The sequence below is a fragment of the Peromyscus maniculatus genome, chromosome 7, assembly GCF_049852395.1.
Source record: "Peromyscus maniculatus bairdii isolate BWxNUB_F1_BW_parent chromosome 7, HU_Pman_BW_mat_3.1, whole genome shotgun sequence".
In the NCBI taxonomy this organism is placed as follows: domain Eukaryota; kingdom Metazoa; phylum Chordata; class Mammalia; order Rodentia; family Cricetidae; genus Peromyscus; species Peromyscus maniculatus.
In genome coordinates, this window is record NC_134858.1 from 73296212 (window position 1) to 73312916 (window position 16705).

At 36.6% G+C, this 16705-nt stretch overlaps 1 protein-coding gene across 1 annotated transcript in view; it reads left to right on the plus strand.

Annotated features, from left to right (window-relative positions):
• The first annotated feature begins 6615 nt into the window (after nt 1-6615).
• The window catches only part of Bmp5 (bone morphogenetic protein 5), a 122374-nt gene continuing 112284 nt past the window's right edge, over nt 6616-16705 (plus strand). Inside the window, exon 1 of the mRNA XM_006973740.4 lies at nt 6616-7830. Within this exon, the coding sequence (XP_006973802.1) occupies nt 7341-7830 (490 nt within the window). The 5' untranslated portion in view covers nt 6616-7340. The remainder of the gene's footprint in view (nt 7831-16705) is intronic.

Below are 16705 nucleotides of genomic sequence, written 5' to 3' on the forward strand. Positions count from 1 at the left end.
GAATTTTAAAGGTCATGCTCTGTATTTAGTGGTTTTATTTGTCTAAGTGATTCTGATATTAATGTATGGGAATGATCTATACAGTTTGGGGAGGAAGTTATGCTAACAGATTCTTGTACTCAAAACTGTGGAGCCAAAAGCCCATTGACACCTGAAGATTGACTGAAGAAAGTTGAAAATGTTTAAACTGCTTTAAGCTACCTAGAGGGCTCCTAAAAGCCCGACCAGTTTTGTTGCCATTTGCTTCACTGTTTACTGAATGTTGTTATACTAATCTATGTCCAAGTAAGGCTTTCTCACTGATTTTAAAAAGCATGTTTAAAAATATGTGCAAGCCTGTTGGTGAGGCTTGTCAATTAATATGTAAAGTTTGTTGATGTTAGTGTAATTTTCTGTTTGATATCCAGCATATAATGGTAAATAACAACAAAAACCTATGTGCAATAAGTAGTTTATTTCCATGTGAAGAATTCCAGAATAACAGTAGAAATGATTCACAATTCAGCTTAACTTTGTTTCTCTAAAATGGTTGGAAGGTAATAAACTATTGACAAACATTACACCTAGAAAAGTTTTCTAGAAGGATATTAAAAGGTCTTAAAAAGACATTGATGTGACCTAGCATGAAATTATATTGTGTGTTGACTTAGAGCTCTGTATTAACACAAATGTGCCACAAATTAGGGTTAAACATATTGAAAGCAAGATGCTATGCTTTCAGCCCAGGGACAATTATTCTTTACTCCAAGTGTGGAGTGACATTAGCTAGAACGTCAGTGATAATAAATAATTTGAGCTATTTCCTTGGATTTTACTATTATTATCTGATGTTATTATTTTCACTACTGTAGTTTTAATTTTTGTCAGAAGTGTTTTAACAGTTATTTTTCCCAAGGATTCTATCTGAGCCTGAAAACTGCATTTTTGTCAGATGGTAACTTACTGTCATCACTCTTGTGCTAAGGACTGTGTGACTGGAGAAGATAAACTGATTCAGCAGCTCTGGAGGAAGAAGAAAGAAGGTGGAGGGCAGAGCAAAATCCTGCTCTCTGGGAAGAGTGCTGGCCAGAGGTGAGAGATAAAGAAAACAGTGACACTTGAGAGAGAGTTCCAGATAAGAGGACAGGGCTGGGGGCTGGGGTGGGTGGATGGGAGATGATAAGGCTTTTAAAATTAGGGGCACAGATACAGTTTATCGTAAATGGAGGAACAGATCAAAAAGAGAGAAAATGAAAAGTATGAAAACAGAAACAATAGGACTTAAATATAGAAAGTAACTTGGGACAGGGAAGATGGGGAAGAAGAGATCCTGTAAAGGGAAAGTTGAGAAGAAACCTTGCACATTGTGTCAGAAATGTGTATGCATGTGCCCCTCTAGACAATGAGAGTCTGAGCCCTCCGAAACTGAGCATATTTAATCTAGGTGTGAAGGTTCAGATGACTGGATTTCTAATCGAATTGTGTAATATAATGGAGGAGGCCTGATGATGCACACGATAGCTCTAGAAAGCACTGCTAATGAAGCAGAATCGTGTAGTAAATAGACACCGTTTTAAAATTGAATCTATATTAAATCTGTATCTATATTACGGCATACTGCAGACTTTGTGGAGGAAACTGCATTTTCACTCTGAATTTAAATTTCAATACCTGAGCAAATCTTTTTAGAAGCAGCCGACCTGTAGGAAAAGCATAGACTGTTTATTTCTACATGTCTAGAAAGCTAGTATTTAGAGTATGGATGACATAAAAAGCTTTCTGAAATAAACACTGTATATTTACTTAAATAACATTCATTAAAAACCATGGAATTTTATTAAGAATCAATGAACAATTAAAAAAATCTTACTCTTATTTGGATACCTGTTTATTATAACCATGAAACATAGTCCTTTTAATGTACAGTCATTTACATTTGTCCCAGAATATTTGTTGAGGGTTTTCAACTTTGATTACATATTAATCATTTAAAAGTGTTTGAATCCCTATCAAAAATTGTGACTTCCTTGGTCTTTACATGGCTCACTATTGGCATTTCTTAAACTATCCCCCTGTCTACAAGTGGTAATTCTTATGTTCATCCCTATCAGAAAACTTCTGTTAGAGGGGTTTTTATATACTTACAGCTCAAATATTAGTTATTATCTATGTTATTATATTTTCTAAGGATATTGTACATTACAAAGCAAAACCCATATTCTCTTAATCTTCAGAGGATTTGCATATATATATATATAATTAAAAAAATTGTTAATGGACACTTTCTGTAACATTTGAAGATACTTTCTTAGGCTTTAAATTTATCCTTAATGCTTCTGAGGAAAATTCTATGAAGTTCTTTTTAGGATTTGTTCATTTTTATGTGTATGAATGTTTCACCTGCATGTAGGTAAGTGCAGCACTTGTGTGCCTGGTCTCCACAGAGGCCAGAAAAAGGAATCCTCTGGCTGGATCCAATTGCCACATGGATGTTGGGAACCAAACCTGGGTCTTCTGCAACAGTAGTATATGCTCTTAACCACTGAGCCATCTCTCCAGACCACAACAAAATGTTTTGAATTTACTATAACAAAAAATACTGTGAAAAGCTATAGTCATGTAGCTAAAGCAATTTTGCATTATGTAATTTTGATATTCCCTCTAAATTGTATCATTTTGACAATCAGTAGTGACATTTATGAACTTTATTTTCTTCTGAGGGTTATCTTGTTAATGGGAATTATTGGGGTAAATTGGCAGCCATCCCATTGAAATGTCACACTCTTAACAAATTTTGAATTGGCCAATATATCGGTTAGAGTCAACCATCTGCAAGAGTGTAAAGTGTGAGCAGTGTGAGTTTAAGAACTTGAACTCTGGCACTCATTTACATGCCTTGCTTAATGCTTTTCTCCATGCTCCACATTGACTGTCGGTCCTCTATGCAACTCCATTTTGCTGAGACTTTGCACTTTTCATTATTGCTAAAATCTAATTAATATACTGTCATCATTTTTAGAGTTTCTTGCATTGCAATATGGGCCATAAAAACAGCACGAGGGCCAAAGCCAAACACATTATACTAATTAGAGTTCGCTAGAGAAACCAAGCTGGTAGAACGGGTATTAATTAGATGGATATGTGATACAGGTGGGTTATCTGATGTTACGTGATGACAGCCTGTGCTTTGGTGAGATGGACAACCCAGTACCTACTCAGTCCATGATATGGATTCCTCAGCAGTTTCCATATGGCACAGAAGGCTTGAGGATTCCTGCAGAACTGCTGGTCTTCAATCCACATGGAAAGTCCAAAGAATCTGGGTTGTGATGGTCAGAAAGGATGGCAGCAGTAGCAGCAGAAACTGCTGCAGAGTAGATGCATGCACCACAAAGGAAGGAAGTCAAGCATAGGAAACAGGACTTTATAGCTAGAGTGCCAGTCGAAGGGCGCTCTCTCTGGGTAATGTTTTCCCCTTCGGGTCATGATCCAGTAGACAGCTTGCAGACTCACTGAGAATCGTGTCTCTTAGCTGATCCCAGATTCCGTCAAATTGACAACAAGATTAACTGCTACAGAAATAAGACAAGTCATTGCTACTCAAAAGAATGAGGTAATTGCTGACAGGAACAGATATTAATCACATCTATCAAGGGCAACTTTAATTCAATAGAATTTCCCTGTAATAATAGAGCAGAGGATTTTATGAATGTGAATGTAACTAGTTACACATTTTTTTTTTCTTTCTGAGTCATAGCAATTGTCTAACACTGACAGAATTGGAATCTAGTAGTTATGGAATCATGAGACTGATGTTTCACTAAGAATGTCTACTTTTCAGTGGCTAATTGTTGCTTTATTTTCTCAAGAAACCCCCTCCCCCAACCCCCCAAACAAAACAAAACCAACCAACAACAACAACAACAACAACAACAACAACAACAACAACAAAACTCCCAACAACCCAAAACCTGTCCAAGAGTGGTTTTGCAGCATCGCTCTGCCCTCCTCTGGACACTATGGACTCTTGTAGATGCCTTCCCAGAATTCTCTTTGCTGCCAGTTCCACCAGTCACTTAAATGGTCTTATAGATACCTGCCAACTTTACCCCTTCTAGATACTACTGGGTTTCTACATCAAAACGACAATAACCCAAGCTCAAGAGAGATGAGAAGCAAGTTCTAAAACAGAAAAGATTTACAAATGCTTCCCCTATCCATTGAATAAGTTTCTTTTGAGAAACTGGGAAAGCTGAGATTGGTAAATTGGGTATGATTGCTTCACAGATCCAGAGACAAAGGCATCAGATTTCCACAGGAAAAGAAACTTCCAAAGAAGTGACCTGTGGAGAGGCTGCTTGGCTGTTCCAAAGCCATGAGGGAGGGAGTGGGTTTTTGTGGAAGTGCCTCTTGGTGATCGTTAAGAATAACTCTTGTGATGAGCCAGGTCTGTCTCCTAATCTCACCTCTTTCCGGTGTGTGACGACACAGCACGTCCAGTCCCCTGTATCCTATGTACTCAGAAATGTGGATCCTTCCGAGTTTGCAGGCACAAAATCTACTTTATCTTTCAAGTTGCTCTCAAACGCCTAGGTCTAAATCTATTCTGGTATGGAGATGTGGTAAAAACACATTTACTTTCAGTTGAAAATGATTCTAACTTTTCATATAGTAGCTAGCACTTCCTGTTTAGTCTTAGACTATGTTTTATTTTTCTCCTCTTATTGATCTTTTGAAAAATGAATGTGGGCTAAGCCTAGTCTGTATTGGAAGGGAGGTAGGGATAGAGTAGATACTGAAATCTGACCGAGCCTGTTAACAACTTAATGCCAATACTTGGAAGGCTGTATGCCTGGGTAAACCATTAAATTATTATTATCCTGATTGGTATTATAAATTATGGCTCAGGAAAAGATTTTGAGGCTTGTGACATCCAGTTTTATTTTTATTTTTCAAATGTATCTTAGGGAAAAAAATCAAAACATATGTCATAGGAATTGTTCTTCTTTTAGTGCAACTGACTTTACTCTGTAAAATCATAAAGCAAATTCACAGCTTTGAAATGTATTTTAAAACTGAGAGGAAAACCATAGCCTACTTGATCTGTAGTATGTTTTATAAGCACAAAGGAGTAATCGATCTGAATGTGTACTGATGACCAGAATTTGCTGTTTGGTTTGGATGCTAAAGCAAATAATCACAGGAGTTTTAGCAGTTCAAACTACTGCTTATTATAATGGGATCTGGTCACTGCAAGTCTGCATGGCTTCCCTTCCTCGTGATGTCTCTTTTTTACAATGCCTGTGTGTCAGCATATGGGCTGCTGCTATGACTGCTGTGGCGTCCTGTGATGACGCAGAACTTTCAGTGAGGCAAACATTCAGCTGCCCTGTCAAGTTTTCCTAGTGAGTCTGTACCAGAGAAATGACGTATGTAGTCAGATTCAGAAGCCCTGTCAGTGTCTTGCATTTACCAGTGAGCTGAAGACCATGCGAAATAAGACTGTTTTATTCATGCAGAGGGAATATGCTAAAAGAAATTAAACAAGAAACTAGACACCTCTAGGCAAAGAAAAAAAAAACATTAAAATTTCACCACAGTTCTAGAATTCACTCGATAAATTTACCTTGCTATCGGAATGCTGTCCCAGACAATGAAAGCTCTGTAAACGCTAAGGTTAAATGTGTGCCTGAGAAGAAAATTATAGCAGGCAGAGAAATGTTGCAGACTTCCAAATTTTAAAGGCATTAACCATTAAGGATAAACACACACTCTGCTCATTTCTCAGATTAGGTATGGCATGCTAGAAAGGTGCACACTTTCTCTATTCTACCCACCAAAGTTCCGGAATTCCACTTTTAATCTGTGTCGTTACGCAGGGCATTTGATCTTTAGCACAACTGGTGTTTATTTGCACAACTTGAAGTACTGAGTACACTTCGTCTAAATATCTCATTGTAGCTATGCCTACATTTCAGTGGTAATGAAGAAAACGTTAAGGATGGTTAGACTATATATTAGATATTTCTATTTCAACCATTGATTTAATCAGAAATAAATATATATTTCTGCTTAAGTCTTTTCTATAGACAGTTAAATAGGACCTATCTAATTCCCATCCCAGAATTATTATAACTGCTCTTTTTTTTGGAGTAGAATATATTTGTTAATGATTCATTATCTACTTTTTTGCTTTAAAATAACTGGTCACCAATAAGGATCAGTAAATTTATTCCAATTTTAAATTTTGTCCTTTCAGTTTTTAAGGAAGTAAATTGTAATGACTTTCAAGAGCTGAAACAATCTCAAGTATGGAACGGAGACATACCAAGTTAACTTGCTACAACCTGAGACTTAATTCCGAAGTGTATTAAATGCATTCCACTAAAGACCTAAAACACTTCTGTATGGAAGGGTGGCAAAGTTTTCAGTCTGCTACTTGAAAACTGGCTTTTCCCCTCCCTGGAACTTGTACACTCCACATATTACTGTTATATGTTACATGCATGGTTCTAAAATTGTGAAAATGGAGGCTTTTCTGGTAGCAAAAGGGTTAACTTCTTTTTGCTTTACCAGTTTCAAATTACAATGAGAAGCCTCTTCTTTCCCAGCAGGGTTGTGCTTACATTTCTCCTTAGATCTCTCTTGAAGAGGGCTGGTATATTTGTGCCTGCTGGAGGTGGAATTAACTGTAAGAAGGAGAAAAGATTGAATGGATTTACAGGAAGGATTTCAAGTAAACTCAGGGAAACACATTTACTTGAACAGTATAACCTTGGGTCTTGTTTTACACTGAGACCATACAAGAGATGTTCAAGTTATCACTAGGCTGCCGGACAAATATAATTCTAACAGCAAGGTGCAGATCAGCGTAGATCTGTGATTCTGACCTCAGGATTTGTCTTGGAAAGAGTTCAAGCAGTGAGAAGAAGTCAGAGCCAGTGAAGAGAACTTGGGAGCTACAGTTTATCAGAAGACCAGCTTTCGTCAGTTCAAATACCAAAGGCCTGATTATCATAAATTCACATAGGAATGCATAGGTTATTTGATCAAATAATTTTAGCCAGCTTTTGCTACATCAATACTGCAAGAGTTCTTAACAACTGTGGATAATTTGAAATCTGAATTTCAGCTTTCTTAGAAATAACTACTCTTGACGTATTTTAAAATATTTAAAACAGGAGAAGAAAATGGAGTGAGGCTGATGTGTTCAGAAATATCACTGTCATGAAGAATAGGTAAATTTGTTTTTACAACTTTACAGCTACTGGAAGAGCGTACCTCCAAGGAACCTGGATCATTTCTATTTTCAAGTGGACAAGAAGGATTAAAAATACCGACTTTTGCTTTTTTGTACAAAAATGCGTTGGACTGTATTTTTACTTAGGGGTATTGTGGGCTTCCTCTGGAGCGTCTGGGTTCAAGTGGGTTGTGCAAAAGGAGGTTTGGGAGACAATCATGTTCACTCCAGTTTTATTTATAGAAGACTGCGGAACCATGAAAGACGGGAAATACAGAGGGAAATTCTCTCTATTTTGGGTTTGCCTCACAGACCCAGGCCGTTCTCACCTGGAAAACAGGCATCTTCTGCACCCCTCTTTATGCTGGATCTGTACAATGCCATGGCCAGCGAGGAGAATCCTGAAGAGTCGGAATACTTGGTGAGGGTATCCCTGGCAGGAGAGGCCAAGGAGGCAAGAAAGGGGTACCCAGCCTCTCCCAATGGGTATGCTCACCGTGTGCAGTTATCTCCAAGGATTCCTCTCACTACCCAGAGCCCCCCTCTCGCCAGCCTACACGATACCAACTTTCTGAACGATGCTGACATGGTCATGAGCTTTGTCAATTTAGGTATGTTGTTCGTTTGTTTGTTCATCTGTATTACTATAAAGTGGGTTTTTTTTTTCTAATGGTAAAGAAGCTTCTTGGTAGGTGGCCATGTTTATATAATCATTTTATAAAACTCCCCTCAATAACTTCTGTTTCATTTTTTACAGTGATACAAGGTTTTGCTTTAGGCTACAGAGTTACATATATTTAACATGGATAGCTAAAATTAAACAGTCACAATTTGGGTAGAATTTGGTCCTTTGAGAGCTTGTTAAAATTTAATTTAAAGATGTGCATAAAAAGCAATATTATAAAAAGGGAAATTTATAAGGATAGCAATGCTTTGGGCAAAAAGGAAAAAAGAAAGAAAGGAATGAAGAAACCAGTATTATGTATGGGAAAATAAAAGTAACTTTCCAAACCAATTTTTTTTGTTAGTAATTTAAAGAGCATGTGAATACATATTCATATGCTGCTTAAAAAAATCTAATCTAGAGGAAGAAATTATTGAAAAAAATCTTTAAATGAAATTAACCAAGATCAAATGAAGCTGTAAAATGTTAGCAGTCAGGGAGTTCAATGAAAAAATAGTTTAGAAAAGAAGTCTCGATCTAACTGAAACATTCCTTCCTTAAGTGTAACGATTCAAATGTAGTCAGACTTAGTTGATTTTTGACACAGGAAAGATAAATATAAAACTTGTTTTGATGGTATTTATCTATACAAAATTCTCCTTTGAGATAAAAATATTAAATTGATAACTTTCTATAACTATCAACAAGGTTATTAAGGAATAGGTTTTAAAATTATACTTCAATTGGTGCTGGTGCTTCATGGTAATTTTTAAATATTGACAATCTCAAATGGCAGATCACTGTCTAGTATTCCCTCTCACAAGAATATTACATAGCCCACCTACTTCAAATGGTTTTACAAGGGCTGTTTTAACTTAAAATAGTTTGGTAGAAACTAAAGAGGAATTGACTGTCTTTAGATGTTTAAAGGAAAGTAACATTAAATATAATTTAGTTTTAAGACTTAAAATTTAACCAGCAAATTTAATAAACTTTAAAGAATCAAGGTCCCTATAAAGTAATACCTTTTAAAATTTTAGATTAAAATGCAATCTGGGTTGATTTCAAAATATTTTACTCTCCACCTAGTAAAAAATATCCTTGTATATTATCTTAAAGGAAATACTTTTTGAAAAGTCAGATAGCAACGAATCTTGGTGACGTGTGGCCAAGTTGGTAATGTATGTCTCTTAATATGCTGTGGTCATTTACTCTTAGCAATCCTGGCATGAAGAATAAGGGGCTTACTAAATCATATGTTTTGTGTTACCAGGGACAAAGCTCTTAGTACTGAGCTTAGAAAGCTATCACCTATGGCATGTCAGGTGCTCTGCAGCTCTTTCTGGTGGCATTTTCTTTTGTACATATAATTAGCAGGTCTCAGAGTTTTCATATAGAATGTAATTCTAAATTTGTTTGATTGCTTCTTCTTAGTACAAGGGGAATGAAAATATTCTTCATAGAACATTTTACTTTTCAGCTTTTTTATTCAAGGATCCACATTACTATCTACAGAACAACTTTTGCTCAGCATAACTAAATGTGAATCACTGAAATCACTCTATTTAGATGTAGACATCTTACATGGATTTAGACCGTGTAAACACCTAAATACAAAGCAAACCTCATAATTTTTACGTTTAAATTATTTTAGTGATTTGTTCACTTTAGAGAAACAAATCTAAAGTATTAGACCAACTTTGGTTATTTGCTTAGGTCAGCTAAGACATGACAAAAGAGAATTTATGATTAAGCAATAATAGCTCAGTCATGAATCTGTCTTAACATATTTCATTAAACTGTATCTTTTGATCATTTGTAATAGGTATCTACTGTTATTTTAGAAAAAATTAGATTTTTGAAGTTGTATGCCATTACTTTTTATAAATACAGATAAAATAAAAAACAAAGCAAACAGAAAACAATTTATTCAATGATTGCTAGAACCCTGTTTTATCATTAAGTAATAGTTTTGCTTTTAAATTAATGGTATTTTTCTTGTGTTGGTCATAGTGTGATGGCACAGCTGTTTATATGCTCATATCAACACATACAATTATTTATTTTATTCTAGGGGAATAATATTAGATTTAAACTTCAGAAACCTTATTTTGATCATGCTTAAACAGGTGATTAGTAATGTTTTCCTCAATAACAAACCATACTTTTTTTTAAAATTAATAATCCCCAAATAAATATTTCATAAGAAATTACTAGAAAATGACTTCTGATCCTGGGTGAATTTCTTGGAGTTGTCTTGAAATAAAATTGAGGTACAATTTTATTGCTCTTAAAACATGCCTTCTAATATAACCGAACTTTATGGCCAATCACTACTTAGTATGTAGCTTACTTCCATATTTCTTCTACACATAAAACAAATCAAAACATATTCAGAAAGCTAAGTGTAGAGTATCATTATAAAGTGAACAAAAAATCCCTAGTGCTTTTGGTGTAACTCACCAGCATATATTACCTGCACTGTGTTTCACACTGTTACAAAGCTCAAGAGAAATTCCTTTCTTTTGGTATCTGAAAAAAATGCCTATGTTGTGGAAACGAAGTGTAAATGAGTCCAGTTAGTAGCAGTAGGGGGCGTGTTCTGAGGAAGCCACCTGGGTGTATCAGGATGTGAATGGCATCTGTAACATTTCTCATAACTAATTTAACTTAACCCAGATCCAGAATCATATCCAACACAATATTTATTTTAAAATTTTCTTGTGAATTAGTATTGTTTTCGTAAGTGAAAAAATATTTTAATTTACTAAAAGTTGAAAATGAAATGTAAGTAACAGGACTTATGATATGTAAGATTCTAAATATAAACCAAGCTCACTCGCTATTCTACCTTTAAATTATTTTTAGCAACTTGTTAGGCCAAATTTAGTTTCTGCTACAGTAAGAGAGTTTTGCAGATGAAGCCGCTATCCTTGAACTGTTGAATATCAGCCAAAATTTTGTTGAATTGATACCACCTAATTTTGTGGGGAACAAAAATATCTTCCTGGTGAGTTTTCTTTTTTTATACTTTTTATGTCTATTTTTCCTAATGTTTACTTGGTTTGTGTATGAAGTGCTTATACAAATGCACAATTAGATTATACACTTTTAATATTTAAGTACAATTCCTGTCTTGGGACATATGCCTGTAGGATAGTTCTAAAATTATTTAAAAATTAGATCACAATGTTTCATCTAATTAATGATACAAACTAAATATTTTAGAGCAAATCATAAAAAATGGGAAACTTGTGTTATTCATTGCCTACATATATTTTTCTGAAAGCAAAAACTGACATCTGTGTTTATTAGTAGTTTTTGGGTCATTGCTGCATTGATTTCAAACTCTTTTTAGATACATTTTAAGAATATATATTAATGTGTAAGTATAATGTATATAGATGCAACATTGAACATTTTCATGATTTATAACATGTTAGTATGGAAGGAGCAATACAGGGAACATAAATTAAGGATCCCTTCTTAGAATCAATAAACTCCCCTGTTATTGGAAAAAAGGTAATGCTTATGTCCTCAACTGACAGCTTTGCAAGTCACCATTGGTATTTATTGTTGTTTTTGGCCAACTCACGTGCTCAGTGGAGAGGGACTTGTATATAGATCTCTGTAAAGATGCTACCTATGGCGTGGAGTCTCTCCAACAGCATTATTAACAGGTGAAATATAAACACATCCATAAACACATGCAAACATTTTTTAAAATATGAGTCCTGGGTTGAAAGACATTGTAGCACATATCCATGGGTTATGTCTGAAATAAGAAATACTGATCCTGGGCAAAAACAACAATCATTCTTTAACAAAATTTCCCCTCTGTTTGAAGAGAAAAATTATTCCTAAGGATGAAAACCTTTTCCCTCTTCATCAATAATCACTCTCATTTATAATCAAGACAACTAGACTGTGGTTCTTAAAGCTATTTCATTGCCAAATGACTGGGGCAGCTCCCGGAGGGAGGTTACTATAAACACAGTTTAATAAAAAAATTTATATCTTAATGGTCACTTACAAAATAGTTTCAAAAGCCTAATGAGAAGTAACTTGGGAATTAAGAAGAAATGGACATATAGCTAGAAGGAATTGGACAGGCCCCAAACACCACCGCTACCTCCTCACCCTCTCACTGCCTATAATTACACACTCTTTCCTCCCCCTGCCCCAACCCCAACACTTTGAATTCTCCCCTGTTTAGTTTTGTAGTTTCTGGAGCCCCAGGCTTTCTTGGCTGTCTTTATTGCTCCCACCCTTCCTGGGAGTTGCCTTTGGTCCTACTTTCTTTATAACTAAAGGCTTAGATTAGTTGAAAATCAATTAGTTCCAGTTTGAGAATCTAGGTGCAGCCTCCCATTTTCTCAGTAGTAGAGAAGGGAAAGGTAAGGATGTGCCAGTTGCAGCCTCCACCCATGGGGAGGAGAGCACCCCAGGGCATCAGAATTCGCTGACTTCTGAAGTCCTCTGCAATAATTTCCCTGACACCCCATCTCTCCCCGCCTTCCTCTTTTCTACTCTACTTGAGGATCCCTTTGACAAAACTTAATTGATTTTTTGACTTTACTATCCTGAAAGATGATTAAAATTTAAAAGGAAAGAATTAAATCACAAAAGGTTGAAAAGATTCCAGTACTGAACAAAACTATTTCAGCATTCAATTCCCACCCCACTTTTCATTATATTGTCTTTAAGCCCAACACTGCTAATATTAAGAAATTATTTCCTTTATTAAATTCTCAAGAGGTGATAATGGGCTAGATTAAAACAATGCAGATAAGGCTGTTAAAGAAATAAAATACTTCTTAAAAGTACTTTAAAAAGACAGCAAATGAGGTAGTTAGTCAAAGCTGTTCTTTGAGGTGCGCAGGTGGAGAATGTGCTGGGAAATCCTCAGTCTACCTCATGCTGGCACAGAAGCTAATTTAACATCCCCAGTGACGTCAGCTCTAGCAAAAAGCCCTTTCAGCCTTCTGCATTGAAATACTGACTTGGGGAAAAGAAAGTATATGTCTCAGTATATGTGCACAAGGAACACACAGAGCAGCTACTATGTGCAGTCGTAAATAATGTAGTAGTTTGGCTTAAAAAAACAAACAAACAAAAAACAACCACAGGTCAAAGGAAGAAGCTTCCCTAATGCACAGACAGGGGCTGAGATCACAGGAGCCACTCCCAGGACTGGAGGGAAACAATGAATCCCTTGTTCTAAGCAGTATTTATGAGGTCTTCTTTGCACCTTCCGTTCATATTTTACGAGCCAGGCTGTGGTTTTGCCCCTTTGCTCATCTCTTAAAATAATACCCGTGGCTAAGATAGCCTTTAAAGCCGACGGCCTTGTCAAGAGGCTCATTCATTTGGAGGGGAAAGGGGTTTATTTTCATGTTGTGAGATTGGGATGTTTAAGGTTCAGCTCACAAAGTTTGACAGTAAGATTAAAAATAACGATGGGAAGATTTATCTGCCCCCTACCACCCCCGAGAAATGTTTAAAATAATCCACATAACCAAGTAGTCGTCTTCGTAGTTTGTATGAGAATTGTTCAAACAGTGGTGGATAGATTATAATTAAAAAAAAGAAAAGAAAAAAATCTATTACTGTAAACAGTGTTTAAAATGTGGGGAAAGATATTTGTAGATTAATAAGAGTAATGTTTAGTACTTTTGGAAGAGAAGAAGCTAACAATGACAATATATCCAAAGAGTGCATTGTTCTCTGCCCAGAGGGCAAAGAGCTAAATAAATATTATGTGACACTTAGATGACAAGCCATGTGGGGTTTAAAATAGGTATCATAGAAGTTAAAGTAAGATCTTGCAAGTCTATAATTTCTAAGATAACGGTATCTTTGTCTTCACAATATGTACTTTCATCTTCCTTTCCATAAGCAGTGGATAGTAAAAGTTCTCTTATTGCAAGAAATAATTCCATGTTCTAGAAACAAATTGAATATAATTAAAGTGTAGCTTAGGTATTGTGTTTATTTAATTAATTATTAGAACGAGGTATTAACAACTTGTTAATATTGAATGGGTTTCCTAGAAATAAATATGTGAATACATATATATATTTTTTATATGTATACTTATTTATGTTTTGGCAGTTGCTACCAAGCCTGACAAGCTGAGTTCCATCTCTGCAATCCACTTGGTAGAAAGAGAGAAGTGACTCCTTTAAATTGTCCCCTGATCTCCACATGCTGTGGCACACATGCACAAATCACATACACACACACACACACACACACACACACACACACACACACACACATAAATAAGTGTTTATATATATGTGAGTATATGCCTTGAGAGTCAGGATCAAGTGCTGTGAAATCATATTTGGACTTTATTTGGTACTACTGGATGTGTCAGAACAAGAAGAACTTGAAGTTTTGTAACTTTCACAAGACCCTTCAATAATGATCACAGTATTATTTTAAGAGAAGCTCAGGTTTCTTTCACGGTTATGACTCTGTCCTTAGCCTTTCTGGGTAGGAAACACAGTCCTTCCAGAATGTCAGTCAGTGGTAGGTTACTGTTTTTAAGGTTCATTTGTAACTTAAATGTAAGTGTTGTCTTTTCTATAATTCCATCACGGGGGATACCCGGCGTCAAGGGAGCTAGACAGTCTCATCTGGAGTTCAAGCTGGCAGGCCGTGTAGCCTTGAACAAGTTGGTTGAGTTCTCTGTGGCTCTGTCCCAGTCACTGGATGTTAAAGGATGAAGTGAATTACTGTGTATACAGCTTCAAGAATAGTCTTTAAAAGACATTAGCTGTGGTTCTCAACCTTTCCGATGCTGTAAACCTTTGATATGGTTCCTCATGTTGTGGTGGTGACCCCCACGCCCCATAAAATTATTTCATTGCTACTTCATAATTAAAACTTTGCTACTGTTATGAATCACAATGTAAATATCCGACAAGCAGGATATCTGATATGTGAATCCTGTGAAACAGTCACCACAAGGGGGGGCGTGACCCCCAGGTTGAGAACCACTGCGTTGGGGGCCTGGCAGCGCATCTGCGATTGTTATTAGGGTTGCAATTTGCGCTCGGCATCGATAGCAGATTTACAGGAGTGACTACAAAATCTGTGAACCCCAGTGTGTGATTAAAACTGGGAGCCCTTGTCTAAAAATGGCTAGCAATTCAAAGATGGTGCCAGAGGAGCATGAGATCAAAGATAAGGCCTAGTTGGCCCGGGGTCCTTCTTGCCTACTACCCAACCCTGGGCTTGCATACGGCGTTTACTTACCACTCCCTATTTATCCCTGTGTTACCCCAGTGTTTCTTCAGAGTCCCAGAAGAAAAGACGAAACACTTGTAAGCTGAATCATTGGAGGAAAATTTGATTACTATTTATATTGTTGTAGTCAGAGCTTCTCCACAAAGGGTAGGCGATGGTTCAGTAGCCCAGCATAGTGGAGGGCTTTTCAATGCTCTTAGGCATGTAATAAAAAATGGTTTCCAGAAGACTTGCCGGACAGATAGATGGGAAAGGTACCTTGAGGAACACTGTAACCTTAGGAACAAAAATGCCATCTAGCCGATAGAGCCCCAGATGTTCAGCAGGGAAGGAAAGCAAGCAGTGAATTCCTAGGCTGTATTCTTAGCCATGATTCCCGTTCATGCTCCTCACTGGTAGCCACAGAATCCACGGGCAGCCCCCCCGAAATCCTCATGATGCCAAGGGCAGAACAGCAAAATGTGGAAAAAAGCCAATCTTGAGGCCCACACTAGAAATGTACACAAATGAATAAACCAATGATTAGAAGCTTGGTCCATCGACTTCCAGAAGTACCTTACTTTCAATGTAAGTTATATACATGGTGAATTCTTTTTTTTTTTTTGTTGTTGTTGTTAACTTAACGGATTTTAAATGGCGGATCATATTTTCTCTTGAGCGAATTATTTCAGGAGTTGAAAATAAGCTGATGAAAGCAACCGTGGGGGGGGGAGGGGGAGAAAAAAAATCTGTAAATTGTATATAGGATGCCGATTTCAACATTAAAGCTACTTTAGAACAAATCGAATTTTTTAAAATTTGGGAAATCCCCAAAACTGCTAAAGAAAGAGAAATAGCAGTTTTAGGAAGCCACTGTGATCCACAGGCTTGAGTCCCGAGCACACGCGAGGACCAGCAGCCAGGGAGGACAAGTGCGGAGAGCATCACATTTTCCTTTTAAAGGTTTTCCTTAAGCTGCTGTTTTAAAATGATTCATATCTGTGCGTTAGTGTTTGAATTCTGAGTGCAATCATATAATATTCTCACATGTAGCATTCACATTCCACAATTAATGTTGCAAGAAAACATAATGTTATGGTAGGGTAAATTGGGATTATTGTCTTTCCTGCTTGCTACCTCCACTCTCCCCAGGTAGAATTTTTTTGAGTCACAGAAGTAGAATTTAGTAGAATAGCAGGCATTTCAGTTATGCATTTCTCATAAATAATCAACCCCTGAGCCTTGAGGCCAAAACTACCTTCCTCTACTTGAATCAGAGGAACCCTGACTAGAGAATGCTCATTCCCAGGATAGTTCTTCAAATTTATTAGATATTATTCTTTTATTTCTTAAGTTTTTATATTTCTTTCTTAAAAAAGATATATTTACTTTTCTTTTATGGGTATTCTGCCTGCATGTATGTCTGTATACCGTGTGCGTGTGGTGCCCAAGGAAACCATTAGAGAGTCAGATCCTCTGAAACTGGAGTTACAGACAATTCTTAGCTGCCATGTGGGTGCTGGGAATTAAACCTGGACTTAAAGCCGGGCGGCGGCGGCGGCGGCGGAGGCGGTGCACGCCTTTAA